General features: G+C 52.1%; 1 protein-coding gene across 11 annotated transcripts in view; it reads left to right on the top strand.

The window, feature by feature from the left end:
* FAM117A (family with sequence similarity 117 member A) overlaps positions 1–18,925 on the top strand; it is a 31,514-nt gene that overhangs the window by 816 nt on the left and 11,773 nt on the right. For 4 of the 11 annotated variants that reach the window (XM_080565368.1, XM_080565366.1, XM_080565365.1 and 1 more), the window contains exon 1: positions 10,744–10,900. In XM_080565368.1, the coding sequence (XP_080421494.1) occupies positions 10,786–10,900 (115 nt within the window). In that variant the 5' untranslated portion in view covers positions 10,744–10,785. Of the gene's footprint in view, positions 1–20; positions 1,645–2,461; positions 2,603–3,307; positions 3,438–6,125; positions 6,217–10,604; positions 10,901–11,191; positions 12,881–18,925 lie in introns of those variants that run through there. The other 7 variants (XM_080565363.1, XM_080565370.1, XM_080565364.1 and 4 more) reach the window with 6 other exon arrangements.

The following is an 18,925-nucleotide window of genomic DNA, read 5'->3' as shown; positions in this document are numbered from 1 at the left end:
CACAGGAAGCACATGAGAACTCCAGGTAGGGGAACAGCTTGTTCATAAGCCCGGTCACCTCAGTGAACCAGTTTGCAAACCTCCTGGGGTAAGGTGATTGCAGTAGAAAACGCTGCTGCAGGAATGCACGTATTCAACGTTACAAGAGCAGCATCGGTGAAGACAGACTGAAATTTAAGTGAATCTCAGATTGCGGTTAAGCCAAAATCTACTGATAGGCTAATGAACATGATGCTCTCAAATTATTAGTTTAAGATTATAATTTCTGTTTAAAACTATTGCCCCAAAGGGCAGTAGGAATGAGAATGAAGAAAAGCGTGCTACTCCTTAATAAGTGGAGAAGGGAAGAGTTAGTCTGAACACATTATAGTTGTTATCTCCCATGTATTTTCCATGAGACAAAGCTGAGACTTTGCAAGAGTGAATGTGTTTAATGTTGCAAACTGCTGAAAGGCTCTAATGGAAATGTGGGGCAGTCTGGAGCAACGAAAAAGCTTTTAAAGGTCTTACAGATTGCATCTGCATCTTTTCTCTTCTTGCAGTAAGTAGAATCTATCTGTGAGAAAAGTTACAATTAGCTTAAAAGGTGGCTTTAACATAACATATTTGGACTTTGCAAGCACCCAAATTCAACTGCAGGATGGAAAGGACTAAATATGGTGACCATGTAAAAAAATTACACATTACCATATCACATTGAAACAGTTACCTGGCCAGGCTAGCTGAAGGATTCCTCTTTTGAAAACTATGCATCATATGAGAGCTATAGCACTAAATTGTTAAAACAGGAAAAGTATTAATTGGAACTTCCAGGTGTTATTGCAGCTCGTGAAACAATATGCATTAACGTAAACAGAGCTTAGCAGGACTTATCGCCAGCATCAGGATGTTATTGGAAAAACAAAGCAAACAGCAGCGGGTGGTGGTGAGTAACTTTCCTAGAGGTGGCAGTGCTCGACCAGAAGCCTGGAATCCCGTTCCCCATACTGTCTAATTGGCTCCTCCTATTTGAAATGGTAATGCCAACTAAGTCCTGCGTGCAGTTTGAACGCTGAATCGATGTGACTAGAGTGTCCAGCGTGTTCGGAGAGCAGGGGGTAATGACGAGGGAAGATGGCCTCACGTTTGCTGAGCTGCCTCATCTTCTCAGAAGGGCAGCGATCAAATCATGCGATGACCACGATGGAGGTTTTAAGGTCTCTTCTGTGTTTGTGCATTGACCGGTAGTTCAGGCTGTTGGGATTTAACATCTTGTTGCTACACGCTTTAAGATCCAGCCTAAACTTAGGAGGCTTCTGGTAGAAATAAAAATCTGCATTTTTTTTTAAATGAATTTGTATGTGGAGGATGTGTACACACCTTGGCCACATGCCAGGGATTAGTATCGAAGGAGTTCCGTTACCAGCATTTGTCAGAGCTGAAATTTTAGGTCTGTTGCGGGGGAGAACACGAAGAGATGGGAAACCTGAGAGGCTACCTGTGCCTGCAGGTGCCTTCCGCATTTGGCTTCACCACTAGATGTCAGTGCATGAAACCACTGCACCCTGGGCGAGTGAAATTGGGAATTGGTTTGTAAAGTGAAGGAATTATACCTTCAGCGTGCAAAATCAGTGTAGCCTCTGCCCATACATATTTCCACCGGAGGTAAACCCCCTCAATGAGGTTCTAAAGCTGCACTTAGTCTCTTAAGTGTTCAAATTTTCCAAGTAGGGAATGAGGAATTTCTTGGTGTCACATCTGAAGAAAGTTTAGCATGTGCTTGATGTCCTGAAATTTCATGTTAAATGACACAAAAAAATGAGTTTTGTTTTTTAAATCCTAGGTTCTTGTATATATATGCGTGTCTGTGTATATATCTGTATATATTCTAAATGGCTACTGATGTCAGCAGAGTTAGCTACCAAAAAATCTAGCTAAATCTGTTGAAGTCTGTCTAGGCCTTTATCCTCACCAAAACTCATTGAAACTAAAGTGTCCTATTTAAACAGAAGTATCTCTTGCTGAATCTTAGCAAATATAGGCGATGAAAAGGGAATTTACACACACACAAAAGGTCTCCATAAACAGATATGGGCATCAACAGGCTGAAATTAGATTAAAACTCCGGTTTAATCCCTCGGTTTCCACTTGCTCTGGAGACATGGCATTGAGTGATCTACCTGAGGGATCTTAATGTAGCCATCACTTACGGTAGTGATAATAGAAAGTAGGCTTGTTTATGTAGGAATTAGGAAGCAGAACAAATGCTTGTAAATTACTTCAGGTTTTTCAGTTGCTAAGTGCTTTATAAATGTTAAAGCAATCGCTTTAATTGCCTCGTGCATTATTTGTTATGCTGCATTCCTACAGGGTTACTTTACCTGCTTAAGCATGTTTTAAGGCAAGTAGGACAAACACCAGGTGTTTTTATAGCAGATTTTCATTAACGTACTGTATTTCAACAAATCTTACTTGCTTTTAGGCACCATCTCAGTCCAGCCCCGGGGGCTAGAGTTTCGGAAAGACTGGGATAATGTTTGAGTGCTGCAACTATCCAGAGCATTGTTACACACATACGAAGATCCAGGATGGCTGCTTCACTTCACTTTCACGTCTTCTGAAGGTGAGTTAGAGGTGACTTTCATCTGGTTGGGGTTCCAGCCTGATACCTTTCAACGTGTGGTTTTTAGATGTGGAAGGTCAGGGCAGTAGAGCAACGTCAGAGAACCTGTGGATCCAAGCATGTGAAACTTGAAGAATTTCTGTTCCCAATTTGATGTGGCTTAAAGCCTATACTGAAGTGGGTCACTGTCTCTCACGAGGGCACTTTTACTGAACCTGAGGCCTCGCTGCTGCTTGCTGGTTGTATTTTTGGACAGGTCCCTGAGCAACCTGATCTACGTTGGCCCTGCTTTAGAGCAGGGGTTGGAGCCTAAATTATTCCCTCACTAGCCGAGGAGCTTGAATTTGGTTCTTGACTGGATTAAACAAAGTCTAGTCGGTGACGTGCAAACAAGTTAAATGCTGGTACGTGTATACAAATGGTCGGAGGTGCAAAGGACAGAATTTAATGGGGTAGAAAATAGGCTGGGGGGCCTGGGCTGACAGCGAGTGCAGCCTTATGTATTTTCTGAGCCTTGGCTTGTTCAGAGCTGAAGAGGCCAGCTCTCCACTGAGCACTAGTACACGGTCAGAAGCAAACCCAACAGCAACAAATGTGCTGAATTCAGACAATAGTAGTGCTGATGTTAGTCTAGGCTGTTGGATTTATTTGCGGATTGGCATGGTATTTTTTTTTTACTCCCATGCGAATAAAAATATGCACCAGCTGTTGTACATCAAGAGGAGCCCAGTTTGGAGGACGTGTTTGGAGGCAGTTCAGCAACCAGTTGACGACTAACCCTTGTTATTTCTCCCGTGCCCTGATCTTTGACAAAACAGAATAGAACAGGTTTCTGGTAAGCTGTGTGTGTTTGGGGTGGGTGGCTTTCTTATTTTTTAAGCCTGAACCTGGTTTAGATTTGAATGGATACTGACTGGTAGTATAAATAATCCCAGAAACCCCTTTATGAAGAAATGCAACCACGTACCACGCATTGAGCCAAAGGTCTCACACCTACCGCTAGTTGTGGTCTGTACAGGAGTGTTTCAGTTGACTTGAACAGAATCCATGTACTCACTCTTTCCCCAGGGGCTCTGGCATGCAGACATCTGAGTAGAGTCTGTGTTTTCTGGCAGCAGGAGCAAGGTCAAGCCAGTTTGGCCTACATCATTTTTTTTTAATTGTAATGGAAAAAGGATCCAGTCTGAGTCTTGCTGAAAACAGAAGTTTTTCACTTAGTTACAGCTGAGTACAGCCACGCTTCCTGGCTCCCTCCCTCCCCTGGGTCTCATAGCATAATCTAATTATTAAATAATTGCAATAAAAGTACATTTTGCCCTGGCAAAATAGGACTGACTAAAGCCTGTTGGTAGGACAGATATTTTTATGCCACCCTTGTCCTGTTCCTGCCAAAATAAGGTTTTTTTTTGGATTCTCTTGTCAGCTTTTGGATTTGTGATCTGATCCTTTAAAACATTCCTTCCAGTCTAGGCAGCGCTCTCCAACTGCCTGGCACTGCTGTTAATGCCTTTCTTCCTAATCAATCAAGTCCACTACATGCTTCCTTAAAGGAAAACTCTGCTCAGATTGTTCAGTCCAATGACACAAACTTTCACAGGTGTAAAAATAAAACCTGTTTGTCACAAAGAATCCCACTGGTGTGGGAAGCGAAGGTAAAACTCTAATCCCTTTTGGCAGTTCGGAGACTATCCTGCAGGCAGTTCTTGCCTTAAAACCGACTGTGGTGCCATGGACAGCCAGCTGCAGACGCTTTGTAGCTCAGTTTCTAGCTGACATAAATGCCTTGGTTGTGCTAAGAACTTTGGGGATATTAACAACAGCTTGTATGTGTGTATAGTGGGGACAGAATTTAGCTTTACTTGCTCCTCTAATTAAAAAGTAGTCCCAAATTGCCATGTTCTGGGCCTCAGGCAGTTGCCCGCAGTAGTGGAGGCAGAGGAGTATGCGCTTAGGATGTGCCTCGTGCTTAGATCCAAAGTGCAAATAGGATGCAGGTGGCAGGAACCGAGTGTCACCCCGCGCTAAAGGGTGGAGTATCCTTGGAGGTTGTGCTTCAGGCTGAGAAAACAAGGAGCAAGAGAAGATGGCAGTAGGAGAAAGGGGAGCTAGGTAGAAGTAAGAACCAGAGCTAGGCAAAAAGATTTTGGAGAGCAAGAAGCTACTGCCAGGTTGGTACGTGGAGTGACAGCGTTCCCAGGGTGCTCTGGTTTGCTGTAGTATCAAACATGCCATCAATTTGGCAAGACCTCTGTTTACTCAGGTTTATCTTTCCCTTAGTTTGTTAAGAGACTGGCTACCAGATTAGCTTAAAACTGCCTTAAAACTGCAGGAGCTAAAGAAATACCAAGCTGAGTATAAGTTGCCGATACAAAATGGTTGGAGAATGGGAGGATGTAGCTGGAGGAAGCATATCATGAGCTGGGATCGGCAGCTTTTATCAGTTTTTGTTATGTGATCGCTCTCCTTTATACCTCTAGCTAGAAAAAAATATATAGGCAAATAAGTAATGCTCGGGGTGTGTAACGATACTGATTTCAGGGGGCTCGTGTCCTGTTTGAGGTGCGGTGCAGCAAAATGGCTGTTCCTAGGGTAAGGTTTCCGTGCCAGCTGGAACTGCCGACTTCCTTTAAAGCTCCTGCTTTTGTAATTATTCATGGCAAAAAATTGTTTCTTCCCATATGAACTTCTGGCGTGCTGCGCCCTGAGGTGAGCCAAGTAGGTTATTTTCTTCAGCGTCTGAATTTTTTCCTAATTACCTTGTGCCAGTTGTTACCCACGCAGTTTTCTTTACCCGTGCTTCAGAATTCATGGCTGCCGCGTTCTCGAAAGGTTCAGCAACGCTTCTTAAGGAGCTTGTCTTGGGTCTGCCTAGTACCTATGAGAATAATATTCTTGTGCCAAGTGCAGCCCTTTATGGAAACGCCTTTTTTCTATATCATGGCTCTAACGCTTTCTAATCGAACTGAGTCTCAGGAAATAAAGGTAATGCTGTGTGACTGAGCGGCTGTGCTTTGCCAGACAGTAGCTGGTGGGTGAAGCAGAGCTCTAATTGCTGACAATTTGCTGTGCCAGCTAAGGAACCATGGGCTTGCCTGTCCCGAGAACACACAGCTTCTCCTGCTGTCCTTTAACACATCTTTAACACGCATTCTCCTGAGCAAGCTGTCATTCCTTCGTGGTTAGCTTTTTACATCTAATGCAGCCCATATTAACCTGGGAAATTAAATCTCTGACGTTGGATAATTCCCGAATCTGCATGGTTGGGAATGGGAGGAGAGAAAAGGTCATCTTTTAGGATGAGGTAAGTGGGATCTGCCGGCAGAGATCACAAGTCCTGGTGGTAACGCCAGCTCCTGCATGGGTGCACGGCTTGGCACAAAGCTGGGGGTTGCTCTGAGTGCCTCCAACGCTACCGGCGGTGTACAAGCACATCGGAAATCCTGTCCCTTAGCTTCTGTGAGAGTGTGATAAAAGGATCCCGACCAAGATAATAAATGTCATCCCTGCTGTGTCTGTTTTTCAGCAGGACAAGCATCGGGGTCGCAGCAGCGAGATGATGAGATGCCTGGCGTAGCAGGTGGAAGGAACGCGAGCAGTGGCAGAGGATGCTGAAGGTACGAGACACGCTTTGTTACAGCTCTCCCTGCAGGAGGCAGCGCTGCCGGCGGTGTTTGTTTAAACGAGGGCTGTTCAGGGGCTGTGCGTGCCGTGCCCGTTCCGTACCGATTTGTCAGTACTCGCCCGCCTCGCTCTCCTTAGCCTCCTCGGTCTCACTTCCATGCCCTGTTTGGATGTTGGCAGTGCTGGACATCAGCGATTCCTTTCAAGTGTATTCTTCCTTTCTGGTTTAGTGATGATTCATGCTATTAGGAGAGGCTTCCTGCCTTTCCATGACTTAGTGAAAACGATCCATTTCATAACGTCTCCTTACTCTTAGCAGGGCTTGTGCTACGTTCCCAAAACTCCCACTGTTTTTTCACTGCGAGCATGACCAGACTGTGAAATAGACTGGCTGGTCTGGTGAATAATCTGTTAGTCTCTGTTGATAAACAGCAGTTTTATTTCTCTTACTCCGTAGAGCTTTTCATCTCCAAACATTTGAGTGCAGAAACTGTCGAGCAGTGCAGTGCAGCCCCCTTTTCTGGGGATGGAGTGGGAGGCAGACAGGCGGGCGTTTTACTACACAGTTTAGAGTGAGGGGAATTTTGTTTAAGGACAGTGAGGGAAGGCCAAGCTTGAGTGCTGAATGACCCTTTGATCTTCCACGTTTGTGCTCAGCTGATCGGGACTTTAAATCCAAAATCCGAGCTCTGCCTACCTCCTACCTGTAGCGAACGGCCAGAAATGTAATGTCATTCAGGACTTGAGCACTGCACCAGGATGGCGGGGCTGCGGTGACATCTGCTCAGCCTTCCACGTTTCTTCTTTGCCTGTTGTTTCCTCGAGTGACGCCGACAGAAGGCTGAAGAACGGCAGGCAGCCGTGGCATAGGGTGTGCTTGGGGGGGGGGGGAAGGGGAGGCCAGGCCCGTTACACAAAAATATTCTCCCGCGTGCAGAACCAGGCAGCCGCGTAGCATCACAAGGCAGCTTTCTGGAGCACGCTGGCTAGGCCGCTCCATCGCCAGGAGATAACTCTGAAGCTTTGTGGTGTTTGCTGAGCGTGACGAAACAAACGGCTGGCTTTCTGGGGCTCTGGAACCTGAGAATAGTTAACTGGTGGCGTGGTAGGGCAGCTCTCCCGATCAAGGAGAGGAGGTTACAGAAACTGCTGCGGCGGGAGCAACGGGAACGAGCAGAGACGGTGTGATAAGGAGTTGGAGCCTTGACCTGCAGCCTTTGAGCAGTTGTAAAAGATTGTGTTACCTCTATGCTGCACATCGTCAAGGAACCTTAATTACGGGGAGATGACTGCGCTGCGTAGGCTCGAGCGTAGCCTGTAGGAACTTGAATTTTCTAACGCTTGTGCTGCGGTGGCTGAGGACAGACCCAGAGAGGCTCAGCGCAGCTGAAACGAACTTGGCTGGCTGATAATGCGCAGCTCATCCGAGCTAGCGTGGCTGCAGCCCAACTGATAGGCAACAGCCGGTGATTTCTCGCCTCTTCCTACGAAATAAAGCAAAACGTGGGGTTTTAAACCTGGAGGGAAGCATTCGGTGAAAGCAAGACTTGGAGTTGAGACGGAACGGCGCTTAGCTCCGTTGTGCTGAAGGACTTGAATTTTTTCAGTTTTCCTTGCGGTATTTATAGCGCGAGATATGGTCAGAACAATCAGAGGCACAGCTGCGTGACCTCCTTTATGCTGAAACCAAACAGCACGGAGGAGTGAATGCTGCTAGTTTCTTCCAGCTGCAGGTGTTGGGTTCAAATTGCAGCACCTTAAAAAGTGTGGCAAAGAAACTGAAAGGTTAATTTGAATTTCTGGGTTGGAAGGACTGCCTCTGAAGGGATCCTAGGGGGAAAAAAAGCCGAGCTACCAGCCTGACAGTGAAAAAAGAATCTATCCTTGGCATTTATAGGACTTTTTCTCTGCATTTGTGTTCTTTTGAACACCTGTACGTTGGTAGACGCCTCTCCGTTTCTCTTTATTGCGTATAATTTCCCTTTTGCTAATAGCTGCTGCGTTCGTTGGGAGGGAAAGGTTTCCAGGCAGAGTGTCCTTGTGGAGAGACGTCTGCCTGCGGAGTGGCAGCAAGGTTTTACAGAGCTGCCGGGTGTGCTTTTACCTCGTTCCTGCATCGGGAGTTGGAACAGGGAGAGCTGAGGATCCCTGTGTTGTTTAAAACTTAATTTTAGGTTGAGAGATGGGGAGAACAGAGAAATACTTGAGCTGGTTTCTGGGGAGTGCCGTCAGCTCTCAGAAATGCCTATAATGCTGCTGCTATTCTGGAATGTTCCACTAACCCTAAGACAGACCTGAACAGAGGTCCCCGTGTGAGGGGGTTCTTGATTTTCCACGTTATCAGAGATCTTGCAGTGCTCCTTGCTGGAAGAGATAAGGATCTCGAGTCCGATGGGTGCCATTTTGCTCGTTTGCCCAGATCTGACAGCAGAGCTGTGGCTTCTGCCTCCCCCCCGGTTCCATCGGGACGTATGTTCTGTCTCCCTTGGGCAGCTGAAGCATTGCAACGTGCTCTGCCTCTCCCCCCGCCGGGTTTCCCTAGAACCCAGGGTGTTGCCCTGCCTCGTTTCCCACCTCCTGCCCCGATCACGCGCAGGTGGAACCAGCCGGCCTCGTGAGCAGGGAGATACAGGAAGAAGATGGGGAGAGCTGCTCCGCTGCGATAGCCGCTAGGGGAGACCGACTGCCTGCTGCTGGCACAGCTTCTCCTCTCCAGAGGGACTGGCACGAGGCCCGGGCTGCGTTGCCATCTCATGCCTTCCTCCCTTCTCTTATCTGGCTGGGCCACAGCTTCCCAGGCCCCTGCACCAGAGCGATCTGCTCCACCCTGCTCTCTGGGACCGCTGCTTCCTCTCCCTAAACCCCCACAGCTGGAGGTAGAGCAGGGGCCTAGGCCTAGGGCAGGTAGCGTCTGCCTGGGGGTTTAGCGGAGGCGTGGCTGGAAGGCAGGGTGGGTCGTCCTGGCTTTTCTTTGAGGAATCGTTCGACCGGGAACACGTTTTAGGGGACTGGAACAAGGGACGGGCGGGGAATTGCGTGCGGTGAAGGCTTTCCAGGAAACCAAACGGTCTAATTGCAAGGTTTGAGTTGGAGGTGTGCTCAGCAGTGATCCCTGAGGAGCAGGAGGGCAGGGGGTGGCGAATAACTGGCTGCTGGGAGCCCCAGGCAGGTGGAAGGACCTTTTCCTCTGCATCTGCCCCCGCATGGGGCAGCGGAGATGAGTGCAGGTAGCTGCTCAAAGCCTGAGCACTGACAAATGCCGGTGCTTCCCCGCCCCGAATCCTGAGCGGTCCCTCTTTAACCCGGCCAGCCGTGAGGCCTGCCGGAGCTGACGGCAGCGAGGGTCAGATCCTGGGAGCCGAGTCCCGTGCGGGACGCGGGCAGCGGGGCTGCACGGCCCCGGCCCCAGGAAACCGCACCCCCCAGCCTGTAGCAGCGCCAAAACAACTCAGACAGCTCGATTTCTGTTCTGCTTCCTCCAGCTATATATATATATGATTTACTTGTGTGTGTATATATATCTATATGTGATTTACTTGTATTTATAAGCTCCGAGTTCAGCCCGGGAGGGGCTGCGGCAAGGTGCCCTGAGTTCCAGCTGTCCGAGGGGTACGGAAGGTGGGGAGCCTGCTGGGCAGGAACACTTCAATCACAATTTCCTTCCCCAAGGGGGGCGGTTGTAGCTGGAAGGCAGCCACCCGAGGGGGCGCTTGGTGCGCTCAGGTTAAAAAAAAAAAAAAAAAAGGAATAAAAACACCCCCGGGGGGTTAGGAAAAAAATCCTCATCCCTCTCAGGGAGAAGGGAGTGGGGCTGGGGGGTGGCAGGCTGAGCACCAGGGGCCTTTGGGTGGCCCCCCCTTGGCCCCCCTTGGCCCCCCTTGGCCCCCCTTGGCCCCCCTTGGCCCCCCTTGGCCCCCCTTGGCCCCCCTTGGCCCCCCTTGGCCCCCCTTGGCCCCCCTTGGCCCCCCTTGGCCCCCCTTGGCCCCCCTTGGCCCCCCTTGGCCCCCCTTGGCCCCCCTTGGCCCCCCTTGGCCCCTTCCCGTCGTGCCCCGCGGCCCCCGAAGGTGAAAGAGAAACCGCGCCTGCCTCCGCCCACGTGACCCGCCGCCCATTGGCCGCCGGCCCCGCCGGGCTGCGGAACACAAACACCGCCGGCTCGCTCTCATTGGTTGTCGCGGGGAAGGGGCGGGTCGCTCGGGTCGGCGTGCGATTGGCCGTCCTCGGGAGGGCGGGCTTTGGGCGGGTGCGCTCTTCTTGTGATTGGTTGTGTGAGAGGACGGGGAGGAGGCGGGGATTGAGGCTCTCTTTCCTCTTTGATTGGCTCTAGCGGGAAGGATGACGTTCGTCAAGGCTAGCGGCGTCTGCGATTGGCTATGGTCGCAGCGCGTGCGGCGAGCGGCTCGCAGCGCGCTCTCACTGGCTACCCCGGAGGGGGCGGAGCCGCTCGCTCTTACAACCACCCAATGAGCGCCGCGCTCCAACCGCAGGCCCCGCCCCCGAGCGCTGATAAACGGCGGCAGCGGGCCGCGGGGCTCAGTGCGGCGGGGCGGGGCGGCGCGGCCATGGCGGGGGCTGCCGGCACCTCCTGCAGCCGCGGCGGGCCGGGGGGGCTGCAGCCGCTCCGCGCCACCGTCCCCTTCCAGCTCCAGCAGCGCCGCGGGGACGGCGGCCGGGCAGGTAACGGCGGCAGGAGCCGGGCGGCTCCGTTACCAGAACGGGGGGTGGGGGGGGAGGCGGTAACGGCAGCGGGGCTTCGCAACCGGCCGGCTCCTGGGGGCTGAGACGGGCCCGGAGCGGGGCTGGGGGGGCCGGGGGGGAGGGGGGTGGCAGGAGTCCCAGCGGCCCCGGAGCGCCGGGGGGGGTCGGGGGGAAGAAACAGGGGGAGGGGGCGAGGCAGGGGAAGGGGACGGGGGAGGCGCAGGGGACGGGGGCGAAGCAGAGGGAAGGGGGCGAGGGGGGAGGCCGGGAACAAGCGAGGCCGGAGGGGAAAGCGAGCCCCGGGTGCCTGGGGGAGGAGCGGCCGGGACAAAGCCGCGCTGCGGGACCCGGGGCCCACGCGTGGGGCCGGAGCGGGTCCGTCTCGGCGGCCTCCCCGGGGCAGGGCGCCTCGCTCCCCGCCCGCCGCCGTGCCAGCGCCTCCTCGCCTCCCCGGAGGAGGCGGTTTCCCCAGAAGCCAGCCCTTTGTTTTGCACGGCACGGCTCGGTAAAGAGGCGGCGGTTGGGTTTGCGCTAACGGCGATCCATCCCGAACTGCGGGGCAGGGATTGTGTCCTGACCGCTTCGTTTGGGCTCATTTAAATACAACTTTGGGGTGACCCGGCAACAGCCCGTGGTTTTTCTTTTATGTGCGTATGCATGAGCTGCTTGTGGAGCTGCTCCCGGGCGCCGGGTTCTCGCTTGGCTGTGAGTTATAGCAAGGAGTGTCCAAGTGGCAGCGAAACACTCCTTTGGGTTAATGGTAAGCTTAATTGGAGTTCTTAAACGGCAAGAAATGTTTGTCAGGGTTTGGGCCAGCCCATCTCGGGGGTGTCTGCCTGGGGTGCAGTTCTCTTGCTGAATGCAGCAGCTCCTTCATCTGCCTGGGATGAGTGAGTGCTGCAGCCCATCCCGAGGCATGAATTAATGGCCCTTCTGCAGGTGGTGCACGTCTCATTACTCCAGACGTAGTCGTCCCTGCCACTGGCAGAGTTGGTATTGATCAGAGAAGCTATTAAAAGCTTTTTAGCTCAATTTACACTTGAAACGAGTTAATGAAATACATTTTGAGGGCTAGTTTCTCCTTCCCTCTCAGCAGCACGCTGAAACGAAGGTGAAGTTGCAGTTAATTGGGCAATTACTCAGTAGTTTCAGATCTTCCAGAAAAGAAAGCAGACCTCACAAAAAGGAGAGCCGGGCTGCCTGTCGTCCCTCAGCCGTCGGAGCTCTGTGCTGTGCCCGCTCCCAAGCACCATGCGGCTTTCTGAGGGCAGAGAGGCTGCAGCTCCGCTGACATGAACCAGAATTGCTGGTCTTCATTTCTTCCTGGCTCCGTGCCTCGCTGCTCCGGCTGCAGGAGCTTGAATCTTTCCTCTTGATCGTAGTCGTTTCATGTGCAGCCTTGGAAGTGTTTGAATTTCCATTGCTCTCTGCCTCAGCAACTCATCAGAAGCTTCAATTTGCTCCCTGCGTGTGTGGGAGCCGTGGCAGCAAACCGGTGGGGTGTAACTGAAAACTGGTGCTGTAGTGACTCATAATGCACTCCTGCTCCTACCTTTTGGGAGCTCAGCATGGAAATCTGCTGCTTTATCCTATCGTCCCCGTTGGGCTCTGTGGGCTTTCTGAACCGCTCCAGAGCTGCCTGCTTTCTGGGGGTCTCGGTGCCTTTAGAGGGAGAGGTGCTGGGCGATCCAGGGGCTGATCCTGCAGCTGCTCTGATAATAGAGGATCCCATTGAGACGAAGAGCAGCTGTTGAGTCTCTCAAAGGGCTTCTGTTGAAAGGAAGAGCTCGAGCAGGGGGGTGCCAGGAAGTAGGGCTGCGAGTAGTTTGAAAGGACTTGACTTGCTGCTTAGAAATGAAGACACGGGGATGCCTGGTGATGAAGCCGCTGCGTGGTGTTGGTGTCGATGTGTTTTAATCCCTTCTCTTAAAGGCGACGTGGCTTTAGGTGGCGAGGCAGGTAACGTGTGTGTTTCTTCAGGTCCGACCAGAGCCATCCCTGCTGCATCCGCTTGTCTGGGGTTAGGAGGCTCAGAGGCAGCTGCTGGGGCGGGCAGGGCTGTGCAGGCGCTGTGCCGCCGGCGGGGCGCTGTGCTCTCGGCGTGGGGCGAGCTTTGCGGGGACCCCGCAGTCGAAATCACTTAATCGCAGTGCTCGTGCCGTTTGTGGTCTCGCTTGTTTCCTCCGAAGCCCGCACCGAAGCACCTGCTGCTCGGAGAATTTCCACGCTTCCAGCCGGACTTCAGCCTCCCTGAGCGCCCTGCCTTCGCGCGGGACTCTGCTGCTGGGCTGTAACCCCAGACCCCAGTCCTCCTCCGCACGCACCGCAGGCCTGAAACCTGATTTTCTCAAGTAAGACTACCAGAAAAGTCTTTATGCTTATTTTTTTCCAGCGCAGCACTAGAGAAATAGCATTATTTAAATTGCAGTTCACGTTTTAATGCGTGGACGTGGTGTTTTGAGAACGTAAGCAAGTAATTGTAGCTGGCTAACTTGGCTCGTGCAGGGAGAGGAACAAAATGGGACATAGTGAAAAAGCAAAGTCACGTCTGGTGTTACTAGTTCAGCAGACTTGTTCCCAATGCTTTTTTAAAAGGAGGGAGTAAGCCAGGATGAAGAGCTGGGCAAGAAGCTACCAACCAACTACTTTTCTGTGTAGCGTTGGAATTCACTTCTTGGGGATTTCAAGGTAATTGCCTCTCTCTCTTCCAAGCCCTACACATGTAGGGCTTCTCATCTCTTCCAAGCCCACTGTACCAGTGGTGGAGTGGACAACAACAACAGCGAGATCCAGATTTGCAATTCCCCATCCTTCAGGAGTGGCTTTGATGAGCGCTGTGAGTTCCACGCTGCCCCCCGTGACACCAGAGCCTTACGGACGGCCTCGCTTCACCAGAATCCGCCAGAAATTTGCCAGGCTTTGCCCACCGCCCCTCGAACCCCCGAATTCTGCGGTGCCTTGTAGCTTTTCAGGAAGTTACTGTTAGCTGGGCTGACTCATCTGCTTGCGATGTTGTCGCTTGCCTGCTCGACTTGCCCGTTTCTGAGTTGTCCAGTTGTTTTAGCTGCGTGGATCCTGCTCGAGAGACTGAGCGAGCGGAGTGCCAAATAGCTTTATTTGGTGTCTGGATGGAACCCGTGCCTGGTGTGTATTATAGAGGCAGATGAGTGGGACGCTATTCATAGGCAATGCCGTCCAAGTGTATGTTTAGCAAAATGGAAATGTTTCTCTAGGAATAAAAACGTCTGTTTACCACTTGAAAGCGCTGCGGGGTTGCTGCCTACGTGGTAGTGATACAGCGGAGCTGTTCGATCTCTCTCTCCCCTTCTTTCCTTTGCTGTGGGGGTCTCCTTTCCCCCCTCCTGACCTTATTCGTTGAATATCTCCAGTTCTGGTGGTTGCTTTAGGAATCGGTGTGTGATGGTGTTTCTGTACCCCGGGGGATGAGTACGAAGGCTTTTGCTACCAGAATAGTGGTCCAGGTGTTTGTGGTGTCTGCTCTTGGGTTTTCTTTTATGCTTCTTAACACCTGTAGGTTTTCGGGGGGGACCCAAGCAAATGAGCAAGGAACTCCCAGATTTAGAACATCGATACACTTAAAATTGAAAATTTAGAGAGTAAACAGGAGGAGTATCTCAGCTCACTCTGTATTAACTCTTAAAAAATAAATAAAAAGCAAAAACCCTCCAGTGAGTATGCAGAGTATGGCGTGGGAAAGCTGTGCTGCCGTGCAAGCAGCTGCTTCCCAAGCTTGGCTTTTTCAGATTTTGGGATTCATCACGACTAAGTCAGTCTGCTTCTGCCTTTAGGGTTTTGCTGTGGGTAAGCAGGCTGATGGAAATGAAGGGTTAAGCACAAGCGGGGAGCTGTAACCGGGGAAAAAGTGGTCGTGTAGGGACTGGTCGAGGGTCGGGAAAACCTTGGAGATGTCCTGCTGCTGCACGAGCCCCGAAGAATCCAGCTTCTGTCCTAGGAAATGAAATCCCTCTTTGTGTAAAAACACGGCTGAGCACAATGCGGGGCTCAGGTTTGGAGTCGGAAGGTTGCAGGTGGCTTTGTTTAATGTAGAACGAGTTTCTGGCGCGGTAATTGGAGCCCATTCAGGGCCTTGCAGCCCTCAGCTGATAGGGATCATCCCTTCAGCCTAAACCTGCTGCTCCCAGTTCGTTAGCCTCTGGATACGGGTGTGGGAAAGGGGAGACAAAGGACACGTCTGTAACTAATCTTGCCTTGTGTTGACAGTCCGTGGGTGAGACGAGTTTCTCCCTGCTTTAAGGTGCTGGGGATGACATCGAAAGGCGGATTTGTCAGGGGGAAGGGACGGCACCGGGCGGTAAGTCCGACCCGTCCCCCGTACAGCGGAAGGCTCCCGAGGAACTCGGAAGCTCTCGGGTCGGTTCCCCTCCATAGGTTCTTGTTTGTGACTCCTTCGGCTGGGGTTTATCTGTCAGATTTGCACGGGCCGCAGCAGAGTTCGCAACATTTGCGGGTGGGAACTGAAAGAAGCCGGGCACCGACGTTTGCGGGGCAGAACTGGGTCTGGGCCGGGTGGGGGGAACGTTTCGCTGCCTGGCCGCACGGCGCGAAGGGAGAAACGAGCGCCCGCCCTGCGAGAGAATTTGTTGAGCCCCAAAGCACAGCCAGCTCTCCCTGTGCAAAACTCGGAGTTGAAATAGCGGGTAAATGGCAAGGCTTTCCAGCCGCATTGACTCCACCGGGCTGATGTTGGCACTTCCCCATCGCTCGTGCAGCTCGAGGGGACTGATTTAGTGTGATCCGCGGCTGGACAGGAGACACCGACAGCAAAATAGCGCTGAACCCGTAAAAACATTCCCTCTTGGAATTCCTATTAGGCCATTTTGCGTTAAAAATTATTCTTGTGCTCTCATTCGAGCCACCTGATAATTCGGGGTGACGGCAGAGGAAAGGAGGCGAATATCAAGGCAGGTCGTGTGGTTCATCCAGCCTTTGAAAACAATGGGAGATAATCATCTCCGTGCTTGCCTGCAACCTGCCGCATGGCTCTGGACAAGCTGCTTCTCTTCCCCTGCCTCATTTCCTCATCGTTTTTGCCGTCGTTCTCGGTCTGAAAGCGTTTAGGAACGAGATCTACTGCGTTTGCACAGTTCATGGTGTGCTGGAGCCTGAGGCCGCTCTGCACAACCGTTGGGTGCGTGCTGCTGCTGTGCTCCGGCTGCTCGGGTGAGCTCTAACAGCGAGCTAATGCCGACTTCGCTATTCTGCTCCCTCGGCTAGAGCCGGCACGAGGAAGGTGGTGCTCGGGGATACCAGGTGCTGTGACTGCTCCTGAGGCAGAATTGTTCCAGGAGCTGCACGCTGGGCCCTGCAGGCAGGTGGCTTAACTGGAGTTAGTCATGAAGGATGAGTGTGAAAGAGTGGGGGATCGGGGCTTGTCGTGCGGCGCTGATGTGATTCGTGGAGCTGTGTGCGTGGAAAGGACGAGCTGCTTTTTTCCTTGTTTTCCGGCTCGTCCGTAACTGTCGAAATATCAAGGATGTCTTGCTCTGTTTGCTTTGCTTCAGGCTGGAAGACTTCCAAGGGCTTGGGAAGCAAAGGTTTCTCACCTTGAGCTGAGCGAGAGCCCTGCCTTCTGCCAGGATCTTGATTCCTAGATGCTTATCAGGAATTGATTTAAGTAGGTGTAACAAAAAAGGAGGAAAAAAAAACCCAAACCCAACCCACGGCTCTGTCTTCAGAGCTGAGGCTTCGCTCCCCTGATAGAGGTGATACGGGTGTTGGGGGTAACTCCTTGGTCATCTCTGCGCTTCCAGATCAGAGTGAATGAGTCCTAAAAATCTAAAGTTTAACCAGGTTTTTGCTTGTTTCCGAACCACCCTTATTGTTCGTGCGAGGCTGCCAGCACATCTGCGTTTTCTTCTGGTTCTTCCGTGAAGTTCAGAGCGTGGAAGTCGGTCCAGAAGCGCTCCCCACCTGTATCAGTGGGAAAGGGATGGTTTGGCTGGAAGGTCCCGCTGCAGCGGGGTCTTGCATCAGGCTGGATTTAGGAAATGTGCACTTCAACCAAAGACTTTGAGGATGTTGAAATTCTTCAGATTGTTTTATCATTTGAAAAACAAACTTCGAAAGAATTAAGATAAAGGGGAAAAGTTCAGCTTTTCCTCCATTAACCGAGTGCTCAGCTCCGGTTTCAGGCCTTGAGCGGTGGTCGAGGGAGTTGCTGTTTAACGGTGTCCAAAAAAACCCAAAACCACCAAAAAAAAAACCCCACCAGCTTGAACCGCTGGTGTCCCACGTGAATTTCCTCCGATGAGATCTGCAGACGCTCCGTCCTTCGGGCAGCCCTGTCCGGCCGCGCTCCTGGGGCAGCTCGCGGCCAGGGAGCGAGGACTGCAGAGCCGGGAATTTCTTCAGAGCCGGGAATTTCTTCAGAGCCTGGAATTTCGTCACTGGGCTCCGGGGCTGGAGCCACCGACTGCGGCATCCTCCTGCTTTCCCAGCGCCCGTCCACGCGGGAGAAGCGCCGAAGCAGAGGAAGGCGGTGTGGGTTTTCTTAGAAGGCCGTGCTTCGGGAACAGCAGGTACTTTTTTTTTTCGGCTGTCTTGAGCTGTTTGAGCAAGAGTCGTGGGGGGCAGCGTGGTTTAACCACAGCTTCTGTCCCTTCACCGGAAGGTGCGATGGATTTCAGCGCTCTGAGGGTTTGGCGTTTCTGTACCCGCGATTACTGAAATGAGCAAAGAGCCCTGAAATCCCGTCCTGGTGTGGGTGTGAATTTCCCTTCAGTTGTAAATCTTCTTAAAGGGGTTCTAATTTGAACGTACGGCCAGAGGCGGAGATGTGAAACGCTGCCTTCCCAGGGCCTTGGGGTGAAGAGATGATGCCAGGAGTTGCGCTGAGCGGTGCGGTTCATCCTGCTGTGGCTGTGGGAATTTTTTCTAGGAGCAGCTGAGGGTTGCGTTCATCATTAGCTTTTAATCTGCCTGTAAATTCTGGGTTCGTTCTCCTCTTGAAACCCTTTAACATTCGGGTTGCTCTTTTCCTGCAGCCACGCGCATCAACTGCAGGTGGTTCTCTTGCTGCGCTCTTCTCCCCGGCTGACTTCTGAGCGTAATTCTCCTGCTTCGAGGGTGAAGTGAGGCGTTTCCTACAAAATCTGCGGGCTGTGCTTGGAGTCAGCCCGCCCGTTGTGCCGGGGGTCAGCTCCGTGTGCCCCCCGGGTTCCTGGTGGGTTCCTCTGGAGCCCCCTCAGCGCGGATTTACAGCCTTGGTTTTTGCACCCTTCGGCTGCTTGCCGTCTCCTCTGCGTCCCTTACTCCGTTTCTGGCTGAAGCTCGAGATCTACTCGTGTCTCCTCCCCTGAAGAAGACCTGCTGGGAGGCGTCTCGGTGGAGGGGATATCCTCTTTCTCTCTAGCTGCTGTGAGCTTCCATCTCAGCACTTCTCCAGCTCTGGGTCTCGCTTTCTTGAGCTCGCTTCCTGTCGCGGTAGCTAGGTGTGACCCTGCCGTCAATTCCTGCCCAACGCTGCTGGGTTCCAGCTCGGCCTGCAGGTCTCGGCGCTGTCCTAAGCCCAAGATTTTAAACGGCAGGAAGAACGACTGAAACTGCCCGATCGCCTCCTTGGAGGCTTTGGGGGATTCTCAGAACAGAAAGGGTGACTCCTTGCGTAATCCCCTGCTGGTTTCAGGGGGCGCGATAGGTGGAGGTGTTCTCAGGAGGAGCGTGCAGGAGCAGCCCTTGGTGTGCTGTGGGGAAGTGCCTGGCCGGAGCAGGCACGGTTCCTGAAATCTTCACATTTCTTTTGAAAACTAAGCGTGCAGTAAAAGGAACAACGCTCGGAAAAGCCTTCTTTTTTCCTGTGCAGGTTTTTAGCCTTTGCTGCGTTAAAGGATCAGGAGTCTTCAGAAACAGGTGGCTGTTGCGTTTTCGCAGTGCTGCAGTAGGGACACAAATCCCTTTTATCTGCTCGGTCAGGGGAAAGAAAAGAAAAATCTGAGGCTGCGTTTCTGCAGCTTGCTTGCTGCT

Source organism: Anser brachyrhynchus (genome assembly GCF_964034855.1).
Source record: "Anser brachyrhynchus genome assembly, chromosome: 22".
Lineage (NCBI taxonomy): Eukaryota > Metazoa > Chordata > Aves > Anseriformes > Anatidae > Anser > Anser brachyrhynchus.
This window is presented reverse-complemented; position numbering and strand designations above follow the sequence as displayed.